At 43.0% G+C, this 17,967-nt stretch overlaps 1 protein-coding gene across 1 annotated transcript in view; it reads left to right on the top strand.

Annotated features, from left to right (window-relative positions):
• Positions 1–17,269, top strand: part of LOC307029713 (aryl hydrocarbon receptor-like) — a gene marked incomplete at its 3' end in the record, with an annotated part of 37,507 nt that extends 20,238 nt beyond the window's left edge. The window contains 13 exon segments of the mRNA XM_079665794.1: positions 5,819–5,919; positions 9,110–9,199; positions 10,625–10,742; positions 11,902–12,035; positions 12,375–12,577; positions 12,836–12,945; positions 14,923–15,064; positions 15,648–16,441; positions 16,444–16,587; positions 16,590–16,994; positions 16,997–17,038; positions 17,041–17,084; positions 17,087–17,269. Coding sequence (XP_079521920.1) covers positions 5,819–5,919; positions 9,110–9,199; positions 10,625–10,742; positions 11,902–12,035; positions 12,375–12,577; positions 12,836–12,945; positions 14,923–15,064; positions 15,648–16,441; positions 16,444–16,587; positions 16,590–16,994; positions 16,997–17,038; positions 17,041–17,084; positions 17,087–17,269 — 2,510 coding nt within the window.
• Positions 17,270–17,967: the final 698 nt, after the last annotated feature.

The following is a 17,967-nucleotide window of genomic DNA, read 5'->3' as shown; positions in this document are numbered from 1 at the left end:
CACTGCACCATTCTGCAGAATCTGCTGCATGGCATTGGTTGGAGAAGCTTAGTTGCTACTGCCTTGTACAGTCACTATGCCAAAAAGAAATGCTTCCAAAGGCAGCTGAAGTGTGACGAACAGATTTTCAGGCTCACTGCTTGTTTGTCAGGTTTGATCCGTCAAACACTGGAGCACATACGATAGCCGAGGGCCGACACATGGGCCCCGTGAGAGAACGACCCTCACCGTCTGCAGCTCTGCTCAGAAAGTCCTCTGTACTGCAGCTCTGGAGCAAATCAAATCATTCATTGTGAGGTTTAGACTGAATTTGTCAAGACACTTTCACACAGTGAACTGAGTGTGAACTTCTGATCTTTTCACAGCAGTTGTCCTTGTATCACAAATGTTCTGAAGACAGTAAATAATACTTGCCTACTGTCATTTTGCAATACTGCAGATCTGCAAATGTTGTAGATAAGGACTAAACGGCTCCAACTTGAGAAATATAAAATAAGAAGTTATAATAGAAAAGATTGATAAAAAGGTTTTCTCTGGACACGTAGGGTATGGAGCCTCAGCTGTCCATTGAATATTCAGTGTTGTGATAAACATTGTTTGTTGTCCAATAACTTTATAGCTCCATTATGCAAAGATAAGCATGTTTGGGGAAGCCAAGCTGTTCCATTCAATTCCCTGGAAACGCCTCTGGGCGATTGCCTGAGTGCGATCATGCCACATGTATGTGATGGCAGTTGCTGAACAAGATCTGCTCTTTGTCCTCCTCCTGGCCATTCAAGGGGCTCTGTGTTGGCCCACTTTTTCTGGTTGGATGACGCTTCTGCCGCTGCTACGTACCTGTGTTTTCTGAAGTGTAAACTACCAAAGCACCAACACACTGGAGCCACAACACACACACACTGATGCTGACGAAGAGGTAGTGCTCGATGACAGATAGAACATAGGATTACAGAGAACTCGGTAGATGTCAATGCAATGATTAAGCCAAAGATTTATCCTTTCTGTTGTCATTGGTTTTAAGCGACTTGGAATAAGTGCAGCCAACCTTGAATTAGCTTCAATTAAGCCAAACCAATTTCTAGCGATGACCAAACCCTTTTTGTTCTTGAGATTAAGCAAAGATGTAGTAATCATTTTAAATCAGCAGACATCACTTGCAGAGACTGACCTTGAGTTATTTAAGCTGCTGTTGCAACTGATCAAAATGTTACACCTTTAGATCATTGTTTTATCCTGACAACATTGCAATATAAAAACACCGACACATCATACATTTAGTAAGCAATTAATTGACTTGATTAACTTTTTCAGCACTAGTTGGCATTTGCATTTTAGATATGTAATCGCTGATCACGGAGACAAATGGCAAACAAAGGGAGAACGGAGGTATAACACAACAAAGAACCCTAGCTATTATGTAACCAAGCAACCATTAGGCCATGTGTATACGACATATATTTATTCAGTTTTCCAAGCTGCCTGGAAGCCTTTGCATCAACGTTTTTAAATATATTTTCAGCTGTGTGTAGCTCCTGCATTTCTCTATGGGACGATAACGCCACACTCCAACATAATTATGTAACGTTTGAGCTGCTTTACCCACACCATCTCCTCAGCCATATGTCAGATTATGTTCCACATTGTTCTCAGCGGTCCTCGAAAAGTCGATCCAAGGTGTTGGCATGGGAATAGGGTCAGGGGTGCCCAACCAAATCCGTGTCTCATGTGTAGGTACGAGTCGTGGTCGGACTCCCACACAAAGCCCATATGCTCTGCAGTGTCTGCGCTGACACGGCCAACACCACCACGCCCCCTCAGATGAGCTCCTTGTTAACCCCCTCTGCAGACAACAAAAGATCTGACCCAGAACGCAGTCACCCAATCATGTCAGACATCACCCTCTGGGTCAAAGGTCATCGCGGGTCGCCACCCGGTGCTCCTGCAGGGGTCAGAGATTAATGTGCTTGACCACTGCTCTCTTTCTCATGACATCACCGCGCTTCATTGTCTCACGTTATAGAGGTGACAAGAGATAATGATGATATCGGCTCGAATATCATTAATCAACTGATGATCTGTTTTCTTCCAATGCGATGTATTCAAACTGCTTTCAATCAGACTGTCCAAATACTAGATGTCAAGTCGAGAAATAGTAGCAATTCTCTACTCTGGAGACTTTAGAAGTATCAAATATACAACTTGAATCCTATTGTCTTGTAGGTTTAAACATCATCCACTTAATCAATTTGACAAAAGGTAAGCTAAAGATGGCAACTTATTAGATCGACCTTGCTTCGTTGAACGGAGGTTTACATGTTCCTAAACTGTTTTACTATTTAGGTTGAGGTAATAGACGTCAACTGGATTAAGCTCAAAGTGTGAATGGCACCAACGACAGGGTTTAAAGGGACACCTGTGTAATCTCTGAGAGGGTGAGGGTTAAATACTCTCCTCTTCAACAGAGTTTACACAAGCACTGATCTTTATCAGTCTAGGACAAACACTAACATGAGACATGTAAAAGAGGACAACAAAGACTTTTGAACATACGGGGGCCTGTGGCGCAGTGGATAGAGTCTTGGTGTTGGGATCAGGTTCAAACCCCTCTGCAGTCAGCATGTCGTTGTGTCCCTGAGACACTTCACCCCAAATTGCTCCTGTAGGGATTGCCCACAGTATTGAGAATGTAAACTCATATATGAATATGAAAAATGACAGTCGATATAGATGAGTTGCAATTTGGTGCTATATGTATATATATATATAAAAAAAAAAATTCTAATCTTTTTTTTTTTTTTTAAACACCTTGAATTTCCGGGGGACGCGGGTCTCCTTTGGCTCGGTAAAAGTGTCTAACATGTAATGTAATACTGATTATTCCTTATATTAAGATGCTGTTATCTCATGATGATGATTTAAATATCTCCCTGTATCACACTTTTGTGGTACAACATGTTTTTGCGTCATTATGATCCTAATTCTTGATCAAATAATTCATTCATAATCTGTAAACACAGATGGAGTTTGGTGCTGTGTATGACTTCAAGGTCCACTGACTAATGCTGTTTGTATGATTTTGGACTTGCACATGGAACAACTGCAAAGCTGTATTTTTTAATTTTAAAACCAAAGTTTATAGGCAGTCGTTGTCTTCTTATTTTTCACCGCCAGATCGAGTTGCGTAATTCTGAACCCTTTCACAGGTCATGCGCGGTCAGTGTTTTTTACCCGACACAGAGGGTGATGTGAAGTTCAGGGAACTGTTCCAGGAAGCTTCTCCGAGTTATCTGGAATCACCTTTAACCTGGCTTTGTCCAACTGTCAGAATTTGTTGGGTAGAGTTTTCCAGATGGCTCGGTGCACCTGCTACATGGAACAGATACAGAAGTGAGTTATATCTGTGTGTAACTGAACACAGAGCCCTTGATTCATCAAACAAAGCCAGAACAATAGACGTTTTCTGTCTAAAGGAAGTCAATTATTTCTACCTCTTAGCTCTGAACTGATGCAAGGTTTCCAGTTCAGATAAATGTCCTAGCTTTTATAGAAGAAATGACCATCCATTTCAAATGCTTCTCTGCACTACCACTACAGTCTGCAGCATGTGTCATGTCTCCTCCAGGCAGCTGGCATGCATTTGCATCTTGGACAGAACATGTGACGCTTAATCACAAAGAGCTGCTGCTAGAGATCGCTCTGCAGTGCCACCAGTGGTCAAAGAGTCCTCCTCACACTCTTGATGGCAAGGACACTTCAATATAGTCAGAGAAACTCACTGCATAATGCTACCTTGAACTCCTTTCATTTAAATGGTATGCACTCTGTAGTGAATACACAGAGATGATCATTTTGGTAAAATTGCATACTAGGGAATTAAAAATAATTCAGTGTAGTATTAAAGATCAAATATCTGAAATGACTTCTGCTTTTTGTAGTTGTTGCACTTGCTAAGGATGGCCATATTATTCTATATATTAAAAAAAAAAACGACGAAGACTTTTTCGAGCAGTGGCCTCTCCATTTAACCCAGCAGCCTGCTAACCGCTCCACAGCCTTGGGAACCAGAGCTCAAAACCAGAAACGCTGGGAAAAAGGAGAATCCCATGAGGAGGACAACAGCTGGAGCCAGCAGCCAATGGGAAGACAGGGTTCGGGGAGGGGGGAGGAGCAGGGGGAGTGGTGAGCCTCATCTCACTTGAAAGTGGCAGCAAATGATTTCTGGGAAAAACGGGAAGCTTTTCTCCAAAGCTTTGCTCTACCGTCATGTTCTTTGGTACAATGTATTTAAAAAATGATATGTTCGATTTCACTACTGCTACTACATTTTGTTGATGAATGATTTGGTAACTTTGGTACAAGCCCTGATTACAAATTTGATGAAGTTGAGATGATACAGTAATAAGTATAAAGTAATAAATAAGAGCTTGTTTTGTTTTCAAATAAATATGAGCTACACATGAACACATGATACTATTGTGTTTATTTTCAAACCATCATTTCAGCACTTTTTCTTGTCTTTCAAAATTTGATTTAAAAGAAAGTATTTCAATTCATTAAATTGATCAACCACTGATTATTGCGTCACATAATTCACTGTTTTGCTTAAAACGTGTCAATATGTCTCACAATTGAGTTTAACGTTTATTTTACAATCAGATATGACAATGAAGCAAATGCTATTCGTTGAGAGGCTGAAATTCAGTAATAGAAAAAACCCATTTTTAATTGATTGTCAAAATAATTGCACTTTATATTTTATTCATCCAGTTTGTGTCACTATAAGGATGTCAAAGGCTGACATTGATATACACCAAACCCCACCATGTTGTAAAGCTTTGGGGATAGAGAACTTCTCGGACTGAAACAACAGCAAGACGTTTGTTTTTCTGTTCAGATATCACTGATGTCATATCGTTCCCATTTAAAACAAGGCAAAATGAAAGGTCTGTATTTGGTGAGTCAGACTTTCAAATCACGTGATGAATGTTTAATGAGCCGGGGTCGGGTGTGCAGGCAGCATCTTCAGCTTACGATACATGAGGCAACCTGACAGTCACAGCAGTGCTTTGCAAACATTATCTCAGGAATAAAAACCTCTCTCTCTCTTTCTCTCTCTCTTCCTTCTCTCTCTTCCTTCTCTCTCTTCCCTCTCTCTCTTCCCTCTCTCTCTCTCTTCCCTCTCTCTCTTCTCTCTCTCTTCCCTCTCTCTCTCTTCCCTCTCTCTCTTCTCTCTCTTCCCTCTCTCTCTTCCCTCTCTCTCTCCTCTCTCTCTCTTCCCTCTCTCTCTCTCTCTTCCCTCTCTCTCTCTCTCTCTCTCTCTCTCTCTCTCTCTCTCTCTCCCCTCTCTCTCTCTCTCTTCCCTCTCTCTCTCCTCTCGCTCTCTTCCCTCTCTCTCTGTCTCTCTCTCTGTATCTGCCCTCTCTCTCTTCCCTCTCTCTCTCTTCCCTCTCTCTCTCTCTCTTCCCTCTCTCTCTCTCTCTCTCTCTCTCTCTCTCTTCCCTCTATCTCTCTCTTCCCTCTCTCTTCCCTCTCTCTCTCTCTCCCCTATCTCTCTCTCTCTTCCCTCTCTCTTCCCTCTCTCTCTCTCTTCCCTCTCTCTTCCCTCTCTCTCTCTCTCCCCTATCTCTCTCTCTCTTCCCTCTCTCTTCCCTCTCTCTCTCTCTTCCCTCTCTCTCTCTCTATTCCCTCTCTCTCTCTTCTCTCTCTTCCCTCTCTCTCTTTTCCCTCTCTCTCTCTCTTCTCTCTCTCTCTTATCTCTCTCTCTCTTCCCTCTCTCTCTCTTCCCTCTCTCTCTCTCTCTCCCCCCCCCTCTCCACAGTGGCCCTGAACGGAGTGACTCCAGCCTCTGGAAAAGATGACGACAGCAAAACAGCAGGAGCGGTGGAGGCAAAGATTCCTGAGGGTGAACTACTGCTGCAGGTCAGTTCAAGGCTCAAGGCTTTTATTGTACAAAGCTACAGTGAAGTTATTACAATGACATTCTTAGGTCACAGGCTCCTCCAACAGTGCAACACAATAAATAAAATAAAATAGCACACAAAGAAAAGTAGACAAACACTCAAATAAAGCGATTCAATAGCTGAGATTATTTGTAGCCAACACACCCAACGCCCGGTTCAATATGTTTTAGGGGAGAGTGATTGTTTATGGACTGATCTAATTTGTGTGACTGGGTCGTTGTCCTGTCTCTGTTTTTGTTCCCGACAAATGCCCAAAATGTATTTAGGCCAATGACAGAGGCTCAGGGCTGAGAGTCGATCTGTCCTCGTCAAACAGCAGTCTGTTAGACAGGCCGGTCTGCTGCTCGACTGATAGCTACACGAGAAGCCCAGTCCTACTCTGTTGTGACATCAAGAGCTCTACGCTTGTTGAAATGTGATATTTAAAGCATGATATGATTCAAAGACCATATTTCAGCCCATTAGTCGTGAAATCACATGTGAATTGGATTTTTTATTATTTTTTATTATCACTGTTATCCTCCAAAGAAATACCTATGGGTTTATTTTAACATCTTGGGTCATATTTCTGTAATGTCAGTCATCATTCCTGTCAGTTATGCTCAGGAGGAATAGTTTGACATTTGTGAAATATTTGAAAAGATCAATACATCTGTGTGTGTGTGTGTGTGTGTGTGTGTGTGTGTGTGTGTGTGTGTGTGTGTGTGGGTGTGTGTGTGGGTGTGTGTGCGTGCGTGCGTGCGTGCGTGCGTGCGTGCGTAATAAGCTGTAAGAGGATAGTCAGCAGTTGGTTAGCTTAGCTTAATTTAGACAATGGAGACGGGCTATCTTTCTTAGTTGGTCTGGTTTTTAGATCAGAGTGATTATAATCAGGATTAGCGATTGATTATATTTTGTTCTAGTGAGGTAAAAAGGTCAATATCAACCTCTAAATGGAAGTGGAGTACAAGAAGTATAGCAGTAGGAGAAAGTAGCAAAGAATGGTAAGACGTACAATTTTGACATGCTAATATTTTAGTAAATGCATTCCAGTAAAAATCCTCCTGGAGGCTGTTATGATTAATGAATGAATAATGAATGTTGAGTAGACAATGACTTCAATCCACATACTCTTTGTTGGTGAATTATCTCTGGGAACGTCTGGTTCAAGATGAATACAATGTGTTTCGCTGGACTTTCAGGTCACAGTTCAGCTTTTTAAGAAAAGGGCCATCTGGCGTCCTGTTTACTACTCTATTTAAACCGGAGAGAAAAAACAGCCTCTCCTGGCGGCGGTTGTTGGCCCTTTGCTCTGCATGTGTGACGGAGTGGAGCGCTCGCTCACTTGCCTGCCAGATCTTTTTGGGATCTGCCGGAGTCATTGATTTTCCAGTCCAGTTCCCCCCAATGTGCATCACACTGGCATTCCAGGAAAGGAGAGGAAACAGCCTGCCATGCCCGACAGAGCAGGGAGGTTTCACTGTTACGATCCGCCTGCATTTCCTGTTAGCCTGTTAGTAACGAGAAACGAAAGCTCTTTGGAGAAAAGGCGAGGAAGGGCTCCACAGGGGGGCCTCTTCCTCTTCCTCCTCCTCCTCCTCCTCCTCCTCCTCCCCTTAAACGTCGGGAGGAGAGGGGAGATGGACAGGGAGCAGTTCAAAGGCTGAGGAATGTAAGGGTTATTTCTGAAGCCGAGTCTGAGTTTCTTTGCTGTTCTTCAGCATCAGACGCTGGTGAATTATGGAGGAGCTGTGAGCATGTTAATTATTCACACTCAGAAGAAAGTACATGTTTTATACTGTTGGAAGAGCATGTGACCTAAGAATCTCATTGTCATAACTACACTGTAGCTGTGTACATAATAAAAGCCTCGAATCCTAATTGTGCTTCTCCTCTGATATAGTCAAATTGATAATAACCTGCTTCAAAAAGAAAACTGTTCACTTGTTTTCCCTCTTCTAGCCATCAGTCATGCTCATACTCATGACTGCATCAAATCATTTGCAGCTGGGAGGTTAACGGGTGCACATGAGTACTGTCTAATTTGGCTTTGTTTCTGACGGCTTTTCACATCTCATCGGGTTCCAGCAGCGGCAGAGCGTTCTGCAGAATTTGAACAAACGTTGCGGGAAATGACATAAGAGCTTAAAACAAATGAAGGTTATTTCTGATGTCATTAAACAGAATGGATATTCAACGTTGACCTTTTGTGTTTAGTGTGGCAGATTATTGCGGTGAATCACTAGTGTATAATGAGAACAGCATTAGTCATCCCTGCATCCTGTAGGACGATTTAGCAAAGAGGTGCTTATGCATGTTGTTGTTTGTGTACACGTCTGTTTGTGTGTTTGTTTATGCTATGTTGTGTAAGCATACAGGGGGAGGGCACGTGTGTGTGTGTCTAGTGAAGCGGAAATATTTGACCAGCTGTTCCCCTTTGAAGAGAAACAATGAACGTGCTCCATTTCACTTCACATGCTTCCCTTTCCTCCTTCCTTCCTTCCTTACTTCCTTCCTTCCTTCCATTTCTGATTCAATAGGTTATTTTATTGTAGTGCTCCTATCTCCTCAAACATCACAGACCTGAATATCAACGCTGCAGCTGTACCAAAGAAAATGGAAGAGACTACATTTATATACAGAAATAGAAGAAATGTTAATAATTCATATCAATAAAAAGGTTATAAATGCAAAGGGCTGACGGGTTGTACATTATATATGTATGCCCATGCGCTTCATATATCTTTATGACTAACATCCTCTTGTATTGTGCCTCCAGTCAATTCTGTTCCACATCTGGAACACTGCATTATAAAAGTGTGGGTTTTATTGTTGGACTGAAGATTGTCATCGCGACACCTCATCTGTAATGGATGCTGACTTTGACACTAAATAAGTTGCCCCATATCTGTTCACTTGTGTCTCCTATACCTCCTTCTTGTCTTTGCTTCGTCAGTATCAAAGCATTAAGAGAATATGAAGGGAAAGAAACGAGTTGGCTTTCTCTTCCTGTTCAGAAAACCTGAAATGATCAAGAATTATAAAGATCACTGGAACCAACCTTTCAAATACAATATTTTGGTTTTGCCATTTCCTGAACTGAAAGCCCCCACACAATGAGAAGTAAGTGTCTCTGCTAACTGTGTGTGCATCCTTTGTTTGACCCACAGGCTCTGAATGGTTTCGTGATGGTTCTCACTGCCGGTGGGACCATCTTCTACTGCTCTCACACCATCGCCGATTACTTGGGCTTCCACCAGGTAAAGTCTTTTTCTATGCCTCTGACTTCCATCATCTACAATAATTGTCTCAAAACCAACAAGAAAAAATAAAATCCGACATAGAAATACAGCCCCAACCTTGTATGAGATGCACATCAGAAAAGAAAGAGGACAATGAGAAGGTTTCAATGTACACTGTTCCCTTATTGCACATGTTTACTACTCCCTGTAACTGCAAGTATATTTCATTGGAACTGGTGAAATGTCCTTAACTGTCTTCTAAATAAAGAAGTGAAAAAATAAATAAATACAGCCCCATTCTTAATGTTTTGAAGAAATTAGAAATGATAACATCTAACTTAGCCATAATAACTTCATCAATGCATTACAGCTTACATGTTTAGGAGAATAGGGATCCTTAGAGGCAAAAAAACAAGCGCACCCAGACCCTTTTTTACCAAATTGATTGACAGCTTGGATGGTTTGATGGATGGGTTGCGTGCAGCGTCTGCTGGGAGCGGCTCGGGGGTCGGTTTGATCCATCGGTCCGCTCCCTGCATGGTGCGGAGGCTCAAACAGCAGCAAAAAGACCCAACCTATTTATAACTCGGCCTTTGGTAAAAAAAAAACACACACCAGGCACAGCAGAGGGCTGCAGTGAATAACACATCTCTGCACCCCCGCTCAGGAGAGTACCTGTGCACTCAAGTTGGGAAGAAGTACACACTACAGGGAGAGTTTCCTCCAGCTGCAGACACACACACTAAAGGGATTATGGGAGAAGTGCCGAGTACTAACTCTGGTAACTAACTAGCAACTATTTCCAAGATTATCCGTAACATGCAGCACATCGATTTATGAAGAGCACTGCAAACAGGGTTGTATCGGGCATGAAACCAAAAATCGGACATGAAACCAAAAAAGTTAAACTGCAGTGTTGAAGAAAAAATAGCTAGCGTTTCCATTAAACTGTCCTCCGAGCTGCTCGGTTCCCGGCTCAAAAGAAATACCCTTTTTGTTTTTGTTGAAATGTACAACTTTTAGCACATTTTGAAGTGGTTGACGGTTGATTCACCTTTTTCGAAATTAAAAGTACACCATGATCAAGGCAAGGCAAGTTGATTTATAAGAAAATGGCATTTAAAATCAGTCATTAAAAATAAAATAAAATAAACATTAAAATAAAAAATACATGGATAAAAGTTACAGTTTAAGATGTGAATAGTTCAATTAAAAGCAGCGGTAAAAAGAATGAACATAGAAGGAAAAATAATGTTGTCCCTAAAACATCACATGACTGCCCTGAAAGTTGTGTATGCTTCAATTTGGCCACTTAGACTATTGTATACAATGATGAGCCACACTATAACTTTAAAATGTGTATACTTTTTCCACATCCTGTGTAGCATGTTTTCTGTTTATTTTTGGCAAAAGATAACTGTCCTTCTCCTCATTGTTCCTCAGACGGATGTGATGCACCAGAGTGTGTACGAGCTGGTCCATACGGAGGACCAGCAGGAGCTCAGGAGAAACCTCCACTGGGCTTTAAACCCTCCTGCCATCACCAAGGACTCCCCCCAAGGTGATCCCTCTCTCCCACTGCAGGATAACTCACGCACACTAGACTGAAGCTTTAACAGATGTGTGAGGAAGTTGGTTTGTTGGGATGAATTGGATTTCTGAAAAGGGTTCCTAAAATGATTGATTTCATGCAGAAAAGACTCTTAAATATGTGATGATTGCAGATGTTTTTGGGCATTTTTGAATGTATTACAACAATTGTTTGAATATACATGAACTATTTTTGCATAATCACAAACTTCTACAACTTACTCATACTATAAATCGGATTTTAATAACAACTTCATTATTGTTCTTTTTTGAAATATTTGCTAATACATTCAATCAGCCTTCTAAAGTTACACATTGAGTTTAAAGGTTTCTGTATGTTTCAGTAAAACTGCACCAATGTTTAACACACGGCACTCTGCAAACCCATTTGGACATCAATACGAAGCGGTTAAGCACACACAGTTTTAGGCGCTAAGCTAGAAGACCATCCTCAGGACAAGTCACGTGACCCAGTAATCTTCACTCTGGCTTAGGAGGTAGGAGTGGTGCAAGATCTGTATTTGGGTTTTAAGATGCTTACGTCTATGTGCTTTGGTTCTGGGCAATGTGTTTAGAGCCAAAGCTCTGAGACAGCTCACCTGGTCCTGCACCCAGAAGCTGTCCCCCGTCCCCCCTCTGACTGAACCAAGGCTGTCAGTCAGAGTGAAGGCCGAAGCTGCTCCAGGCCTCGTTACATAACTGCATTTCATACAAAGGAAGGCTGCTTATATAGTCCAGCTGAAGAGTTGATACAGAGGGCAGCATGGTGTGGTTTAACACTACAACATCTCTACATGTTTACATTTGAGACATTATTAAGGCCTTTGAACACATCAGAAAAACACTGCTTCACTGTGCTATGTCGAGATGAAAGGTCTTTGCTATAGAGGTGTATAAACTAATATTTAGACCACCTTAAGCTTATATAATGTGACATATTGTCAAACTCAATGTGTGAGCTAGGTGTCCTTTTGATTGCCTAGTTTATAAAAGTGCATTATGTTGCAAACACAGAGCGATTCGAAGCTGGGATTGTTAGATTGTGGGTTTTTAAAGCCAAATTCTCAAGTTGAATTGTTTACTATATAGAAATGGTCACTAACAGAAGATCATATTGTTTGTAACTCCAGAGATTGAACCAGACAGCAGCTCAGCCGTGGTCACCTACAACCCTGAGCAGCTTCCTCCGGAGAACTCGTCCTTCCTGGAGAGGACCTTTGTGTGTCGCTTTCGCTGCCTGCTGGACAACTCCTCCGGCTTTCTGGTGAGTTAAATAAAAACATGCAGACCAAAGCCTTGTTTCTTTACTAGAGCTTGATACTTGAAACTTTTCAAATGACTTTGACCTGTTGGCTGCAAGGACTCTTAACTCCACTCTCGCAATTATAACAATGACACATGCACCATCCCACTCATGCCCTCCCAAGGCTCTTAAAAAACACAATGAATAAGACACTTGGCTCTTACAGATTATATAAACTTGACTAGCATCACTACAATGTTTTTAAAAGAGTTGACAACCGTTGGAATCATGTCAGAGGCTCTGCAGTCCCTCACATGTAAACACAATTCAAGGACTTGATTTGTTTTTCTTTGTGTGCAGGCTTTGAACATCCAGGGCAGACTGAAGTTTCTGCAGGGACAGAACCAGCAGCACGAAAACGGAGGAAAGGCCCCCCCTCAGCTCGCCCTCTTCACCATTGCCACTCCTCTGCAGCCTCCATCCATCCTGGAGATCAGGACCAAGAACATGATCTTCAGAACCAAACACAAGCTGGACTTCACTCCCATGGCCTGTGATGCTAAGTAAGACGCTGGCATGCAACAGGAACATAATGGGGGACATCTTCTAGCTTTGTCACTTGATTATTTTTTTTAGAATTAAACAACTATGCCTGAAATCAATGTTCATTTAGTAAGCCAACGCGTGAGATGATTACAAGAGCAGGTGTAGTTTTCTTTTCCTGCTGTGTATTTGTCTGCACTACCCATGAGATCATTCATTAGATGTGGTGTGTACCATGGATAAGGTTTTGAATATGAATGATGGTGTTTTTTGCACAGGGGGAAGATAGTGCTGGGCTACACCGAGGCCGAGCTGCGGGTACGAGGATCCGGCTATCAGTTCATCCATGCAGCTGATATGTTGCACTGCGCAGAAAACCATGTCAGAAGTAAGTGCTGTGAGTGGGCTGCTGTGGTTCAGGGGGCTGCTGTGGTTCAGGGGGCGATGACACTGACCATGAACCCACAACCTTCCCAGTCTGAGTGTGTGTGTGTGTGTGTGTGGGGGTGGGGGGTGGGTTGTTGCATCTCTTTCAACCTCATTTCCTTTCAACTCTCTCTCCTGGGGCAATACGATAACATGTTAGAAAAAGGTCTAATAGCGTGTTTTTTTTATAAAAGCCAACCTAAATATTTAACTGGAAGTGTTTGCCATGTATTAGTTAGGAAAGAGTTTTTCTGTGATAATTGGGAAGTCTCCAATCACATTATTAAAGGTAGTTTAGCAATTCAAGTTTTTACCAACCTACATTTCAAAGTGGAGAAAGGGCCTCTGCATCCTCTCCACTTAGTCTTTTTGATGGTGCTCGTCTACATTATTTTTAAATAAGCTGCCAAAAACAGAATTCTTCAATTACTTTGTTACGGGTCGATACACATTTTTCAAGTTGTTGGGGGCATTTTCGGTCTTTAATAGAAAGTGGGCAGTCGAGACAGGAAAATAAAAGTGAGAAAATAACCAATACAGCCACTAGGAATGAAGCCAGGACCTTGCAATGACAAAGTTAAGGCCCCATCCCTTAGACAACAGACCTTACCTATCACATTTAATCACACTTTATTGTTTATTAATAAAAAAAAGAAGATATGTAAGGATGTTTTTTACATGCTAAATAATTAAACTTAATGGACCAAAAATGATGGACACACTTTTTGGCACTTGAAACCATGCTGTTTAATGGCTTAATGAGCAAGACCATGTTTTGTACCTACTGTATATACAGTACTAGAGCCTCCCAATGCCATTGGCTGCGTGTGAACACAGTTTTAAGGTGGCCCTAAAGAGATGTGTTTTGAGTCGTCTGAAGCTGTTCAATAACGAAGCGAGTATTGGTAGTAAGAGTCCCTTCATCTTGGATGTTTATCTGACAGAATCCTGCTGCTATTTTAGATTTAGTCCCTTCAATAAAGTTGAGGCGGTCTGGCCAAACCTGGTCAGAGAGTTCAAACCGCTTTCGCAAGTAATCCCGCTGGATTACGGAGCAGATTGAGCAAAGCTGTACGGCTGCCAGCGCAGAGGATAGGGCCCACAAATCCACTGCATAAGCAAAGCATCAGCCATGATCCATGCAGCAGCAGCAGCAACACACAAACACTCAGAGGTCAGACATGGAGCAGACCACTCTCCCTCACTGCAGCAGTGTGGGTTAATCAGGAGGTGGAAACAGATACAACTTCAAAATGAGGGGCCCATTGATCTCCTCCTTTCTGCGTAGCATAATAAATACTAACATTATGTTATATTACTATTTGTATAGAAAAGAAATAAAGAAAACACCCCACTGCCATACTGATTGATACCTTGTCTAAGTGCTGCTCTTCAATCCAGTTAGAATTTATTTACCCTCAGTAATTTAACACATGATGCAGTGAAAGCACATTACTACTTCCTAATAGCTTCCAAAAATGTCAGTGAGCTAGTTAGTTAGTTAGTTAGTTAGTCAGTCAGTGAGTTAATTAGTTAGATAGTTGGGTCATCTATCCAACACTGTGGTCTGCTGTCACGCGTATATTTCTACTCGCTAGATTTAAAAGAACATTTCATTCGATTTTTCTTGTCGCTAGCACTGATCGCTAATTTGTGTGTGATTCAATCCACCTTACTTTGCCATCTGCCAGCCAACTTTCACTTGCTGCTGGTAAATCTAATGCCTAAATGCAATAACATATGCTTACAATCATGTTTGTGCATGAACTCGGCTGTAGCATCAACTCATTCAGAACCTATCAATGTCTTTTAGAGCCACCAATATGCAAAACTTCATATTTGGACTCAGTCATTACTGAAGTCAAGTACTTTCAGCAGGTGAATGTTATTACTGTGGTAAAGTTCACTCATTTGAACTGTTTGTCTTTAATATGTTTAGTGATGAAGACGGGAGAGAGTGGTCTGACAGTGTTCAGGCTCCTCACGAAGGAGAATCTCTGGAAGTGGGTCCAGGCCAACGCCAGACTGGTGTACAAGAACGGCAAGCCGGACTACATCATCGCCACCCAGAGGCCTCTTCTGTATGTTTAATATCTATTTATGTTGGTTGTAATTCAATACAATTTACCATCAAGAACAAATTGGCAGGAACTAAATCTTAATACAATAACAATGTTTCGATAGGGAGACATGTGTTTTGATGTATGCAAGGAATTTATATCATGTATATAAGCATATATAGTTTCAGTTACGATGTGATATACATAAAAAAAGACCCCATCGACTTTCTATCTGATGTCGATAATCTTCTCCGAGCAAGAAGCAATATTTCGTGTTTGACCAGCAGATACCTTTGCACTGTTCGTTTTCCAAATAGCAAAGTTAGACATCAGAATTTATGTTATTTGTTCATTTCACAGGACAGTGCACATTAATATACATTTCTGTTAATGCGCCAGAGTTAGCCAAGAGGTGATTGTTTTATCTGTAGTGTCTGGACAGATATAAAGTCACTACAAAAATAAGATGGTTAAATCATTAAAAACATGCAACTCGAATGACACTTATATGACAACTTGAATCGTAGAAAAGTGGGTAAGCACCATACCAACTATGCCAGAAGCAAAAGCTGGTAATTAAATGGTTATTTCTGTGTCTTCATAGGGATGAAGAGGGTGGAGAACACCTGCGTAAGCGCTCCATGCATCTGCCCTTCACCTACGCTACAGGAGAGGCCCTGCTCTACCAGTCCAACCATCCCATCGCAGCCTTCAGAGACGGGAGCCAGGAGAAAAACTGTAGTAAGTCGAAGAAGAGCCGGACAGAAAGGCTGTTGAGAGACGGGCTGGACCCTGGCTCTCTCTTGGGGGCGCTCATGAGTCAGGATGAGTCTGTGTACGTTTGCCAGCCGGCCCTGGAGCCCAAAATGTCTTTCCACAGCTTCTTTGGGGACCAAATGGGCTTCTCCGACTCGGAACCCTCCAGTTTGCAAAGCAGATGGGACGAGCCGAGCAACGGGGATCTGGGTCCAGGCAACACAGAGCCAGGAAGCAGCTTTGACCCCCTGCTGGCTACTCTGGACTCGCTCTCTCTGGAGGGCCATGGGGTCGTGGATTCAGAAGAGGCGGGCTGTTCGAACGGAGATCTGTTTGGAGCTCTGGAAGGCCTCGGTCTGAGCGCTGAGGACCTGGAGCTGCTGCTGCTGGACGAGCGGATGATCCGAGTGGAGATGGACCCCGAACGCGTGCCCACCTTGGACGACCTGCTGACGAACGATGAGATCCTCTCGTATATCTACGACTCCTTAGAGGGGAAGACCGAGTCCACTGAGCTCGGAGGACAGGCGCCTCCCAGTACTGCCTCGTCGACAGTCACAACCGTGTCGCTACCTGAAGGTGATCCCGCTCCTCAAGCTAACGTTCAAATGCAGTATTCTCCCCACAAGTCCCCTCTGGTGGGCAGGCCCCCATCCTGCAGCTGTCCCAACAGATGCAGCAGCACCTCAACATGCGTCCAGGTAAAGTAACGAACAACTGGGTGCAGCAGAGCAACCACATGGCTAACGACACGGTAGTAAACGGAGACATGATGGGGCAAAATCCACCAATCAGAATGGACAATGGACAGCCACAGACATTCTAGTCAATGCAGGGATACAACACTATAAAACCCAACAGACTATTTTCAATGGAAAGGCCACAGAGCTGCAGGGAGAGCTGCATCAGCATCCACTCTTCCTCCAGCAGCAGCAGCAGCAGCTCCAGCAGCCCAGGGGGCAGAACCATCAGCAGTGCCACGTGCAACCCAAGCCCGCCAATCTTAACGGCATGTGTGGCCATTCCAGCAAGGCCCACTCGGCTGGAAAATCCCAGTGGCAGGACTACAGGTTCAGCGAGGGTCTGGTCAGCACTTCCTGCCTCGATAACGGACAAAAACCTCCGACTAACACCTCGCTGGACGCCTGCATGGATTATAGTTTGCCTGATATGGACAATGTGGATTACGCTATCAGTGAAGCAGTTTGTTTGGGAGGAGCGGACATCAGCACGGGGCCGAGTCACGGTGCCATCCTTCCAGGGGATGAACCACAAGCGGCAGCAAGAGCAGATCCAGTTCCCCTGGCGCAGGTCATCTCCAGCCTGTCGCAGTGCCCGCCCCCCAACGCCTCCCTGGAGCAGATCCTCGGGGTGGGTAAGCCCTGCCGGCAGCTGGACCCCTACGGCATGGTGACCCCCGAGATCCCTCATGACCCCAGCCCCAACAAGGTGAGGACACTGAAACACTGACATGGCGATTGGGTTTGAGCATGGATGTTTGTTTTCTAGGCTTTGGGTCAGAGGGAAGGGTGCAAATGTTGCCTTTTGAGCTGAAACCCATGCTCTTAGCCAAAATTGATTATAATAGAATCTAGCCGTAAAATCACCCCTATTGTTCGGGAGATGTTTTTCAAAACTTTTTTAAATTATCATTGTTATGATTATGCTTTTAGTTACATGCTTCCTACTCTTCCTCTGGGGCTCAGTCCAGTAGTTTTGTCTAGAGCTTTAACTATTAATCGAAAGCTGAACAAACTAAATTAATGGGTAATCGTTTTAGTAATATCCCAAGTAAAAAGACCAGGCATATAATGTTTCCATGTTCTTAAAGGTGGGGTAGGTAATTCACTTCAGAAACACTTTTTGTTATATTCCATGGAATGCTCTTAACTTCCCGATAGCAATGAATATCTTAAATGCTTTGACAATAAATACATAAAAAAGTTCATCTGTGGAAGCTGTGGCGCTGTAAAAAGCACGACCAATCATCTGAGCCGGCCCGGTTAAAATAACTGGATGGCCTACCTGCCTGTCAGCCTTCCATCTGTGCACAAACTTATCTCGTGCCCTCATTGGTCAGGTGCGCGTTCGTGTGTGTTGGAGGAGGGGCTCTGTAAGGAAGTGGCAGATTTTTTTCCGGTTGTGTATTTTCAAATTCTAGCGCACTC

The sequence above is a fragment of the Notothenia rossii genome (genome assembly GCF_949606895.1).
Source record: "Notothenia rossii genome assembly, chromosome: 2".
Taxonomy (NCBI): domain Eukaryota; kingdom Metazoa; phylum Chordata; class Actinopteri; order Perciformes; family Nototheniidae; genus Notothenia; species Notothenia rossii.
The sequence above is the reverse complement of the archived record's forward strand: the minus strand, read 5'-3'. Positions and strand labels throughout refer to the sequence as shown.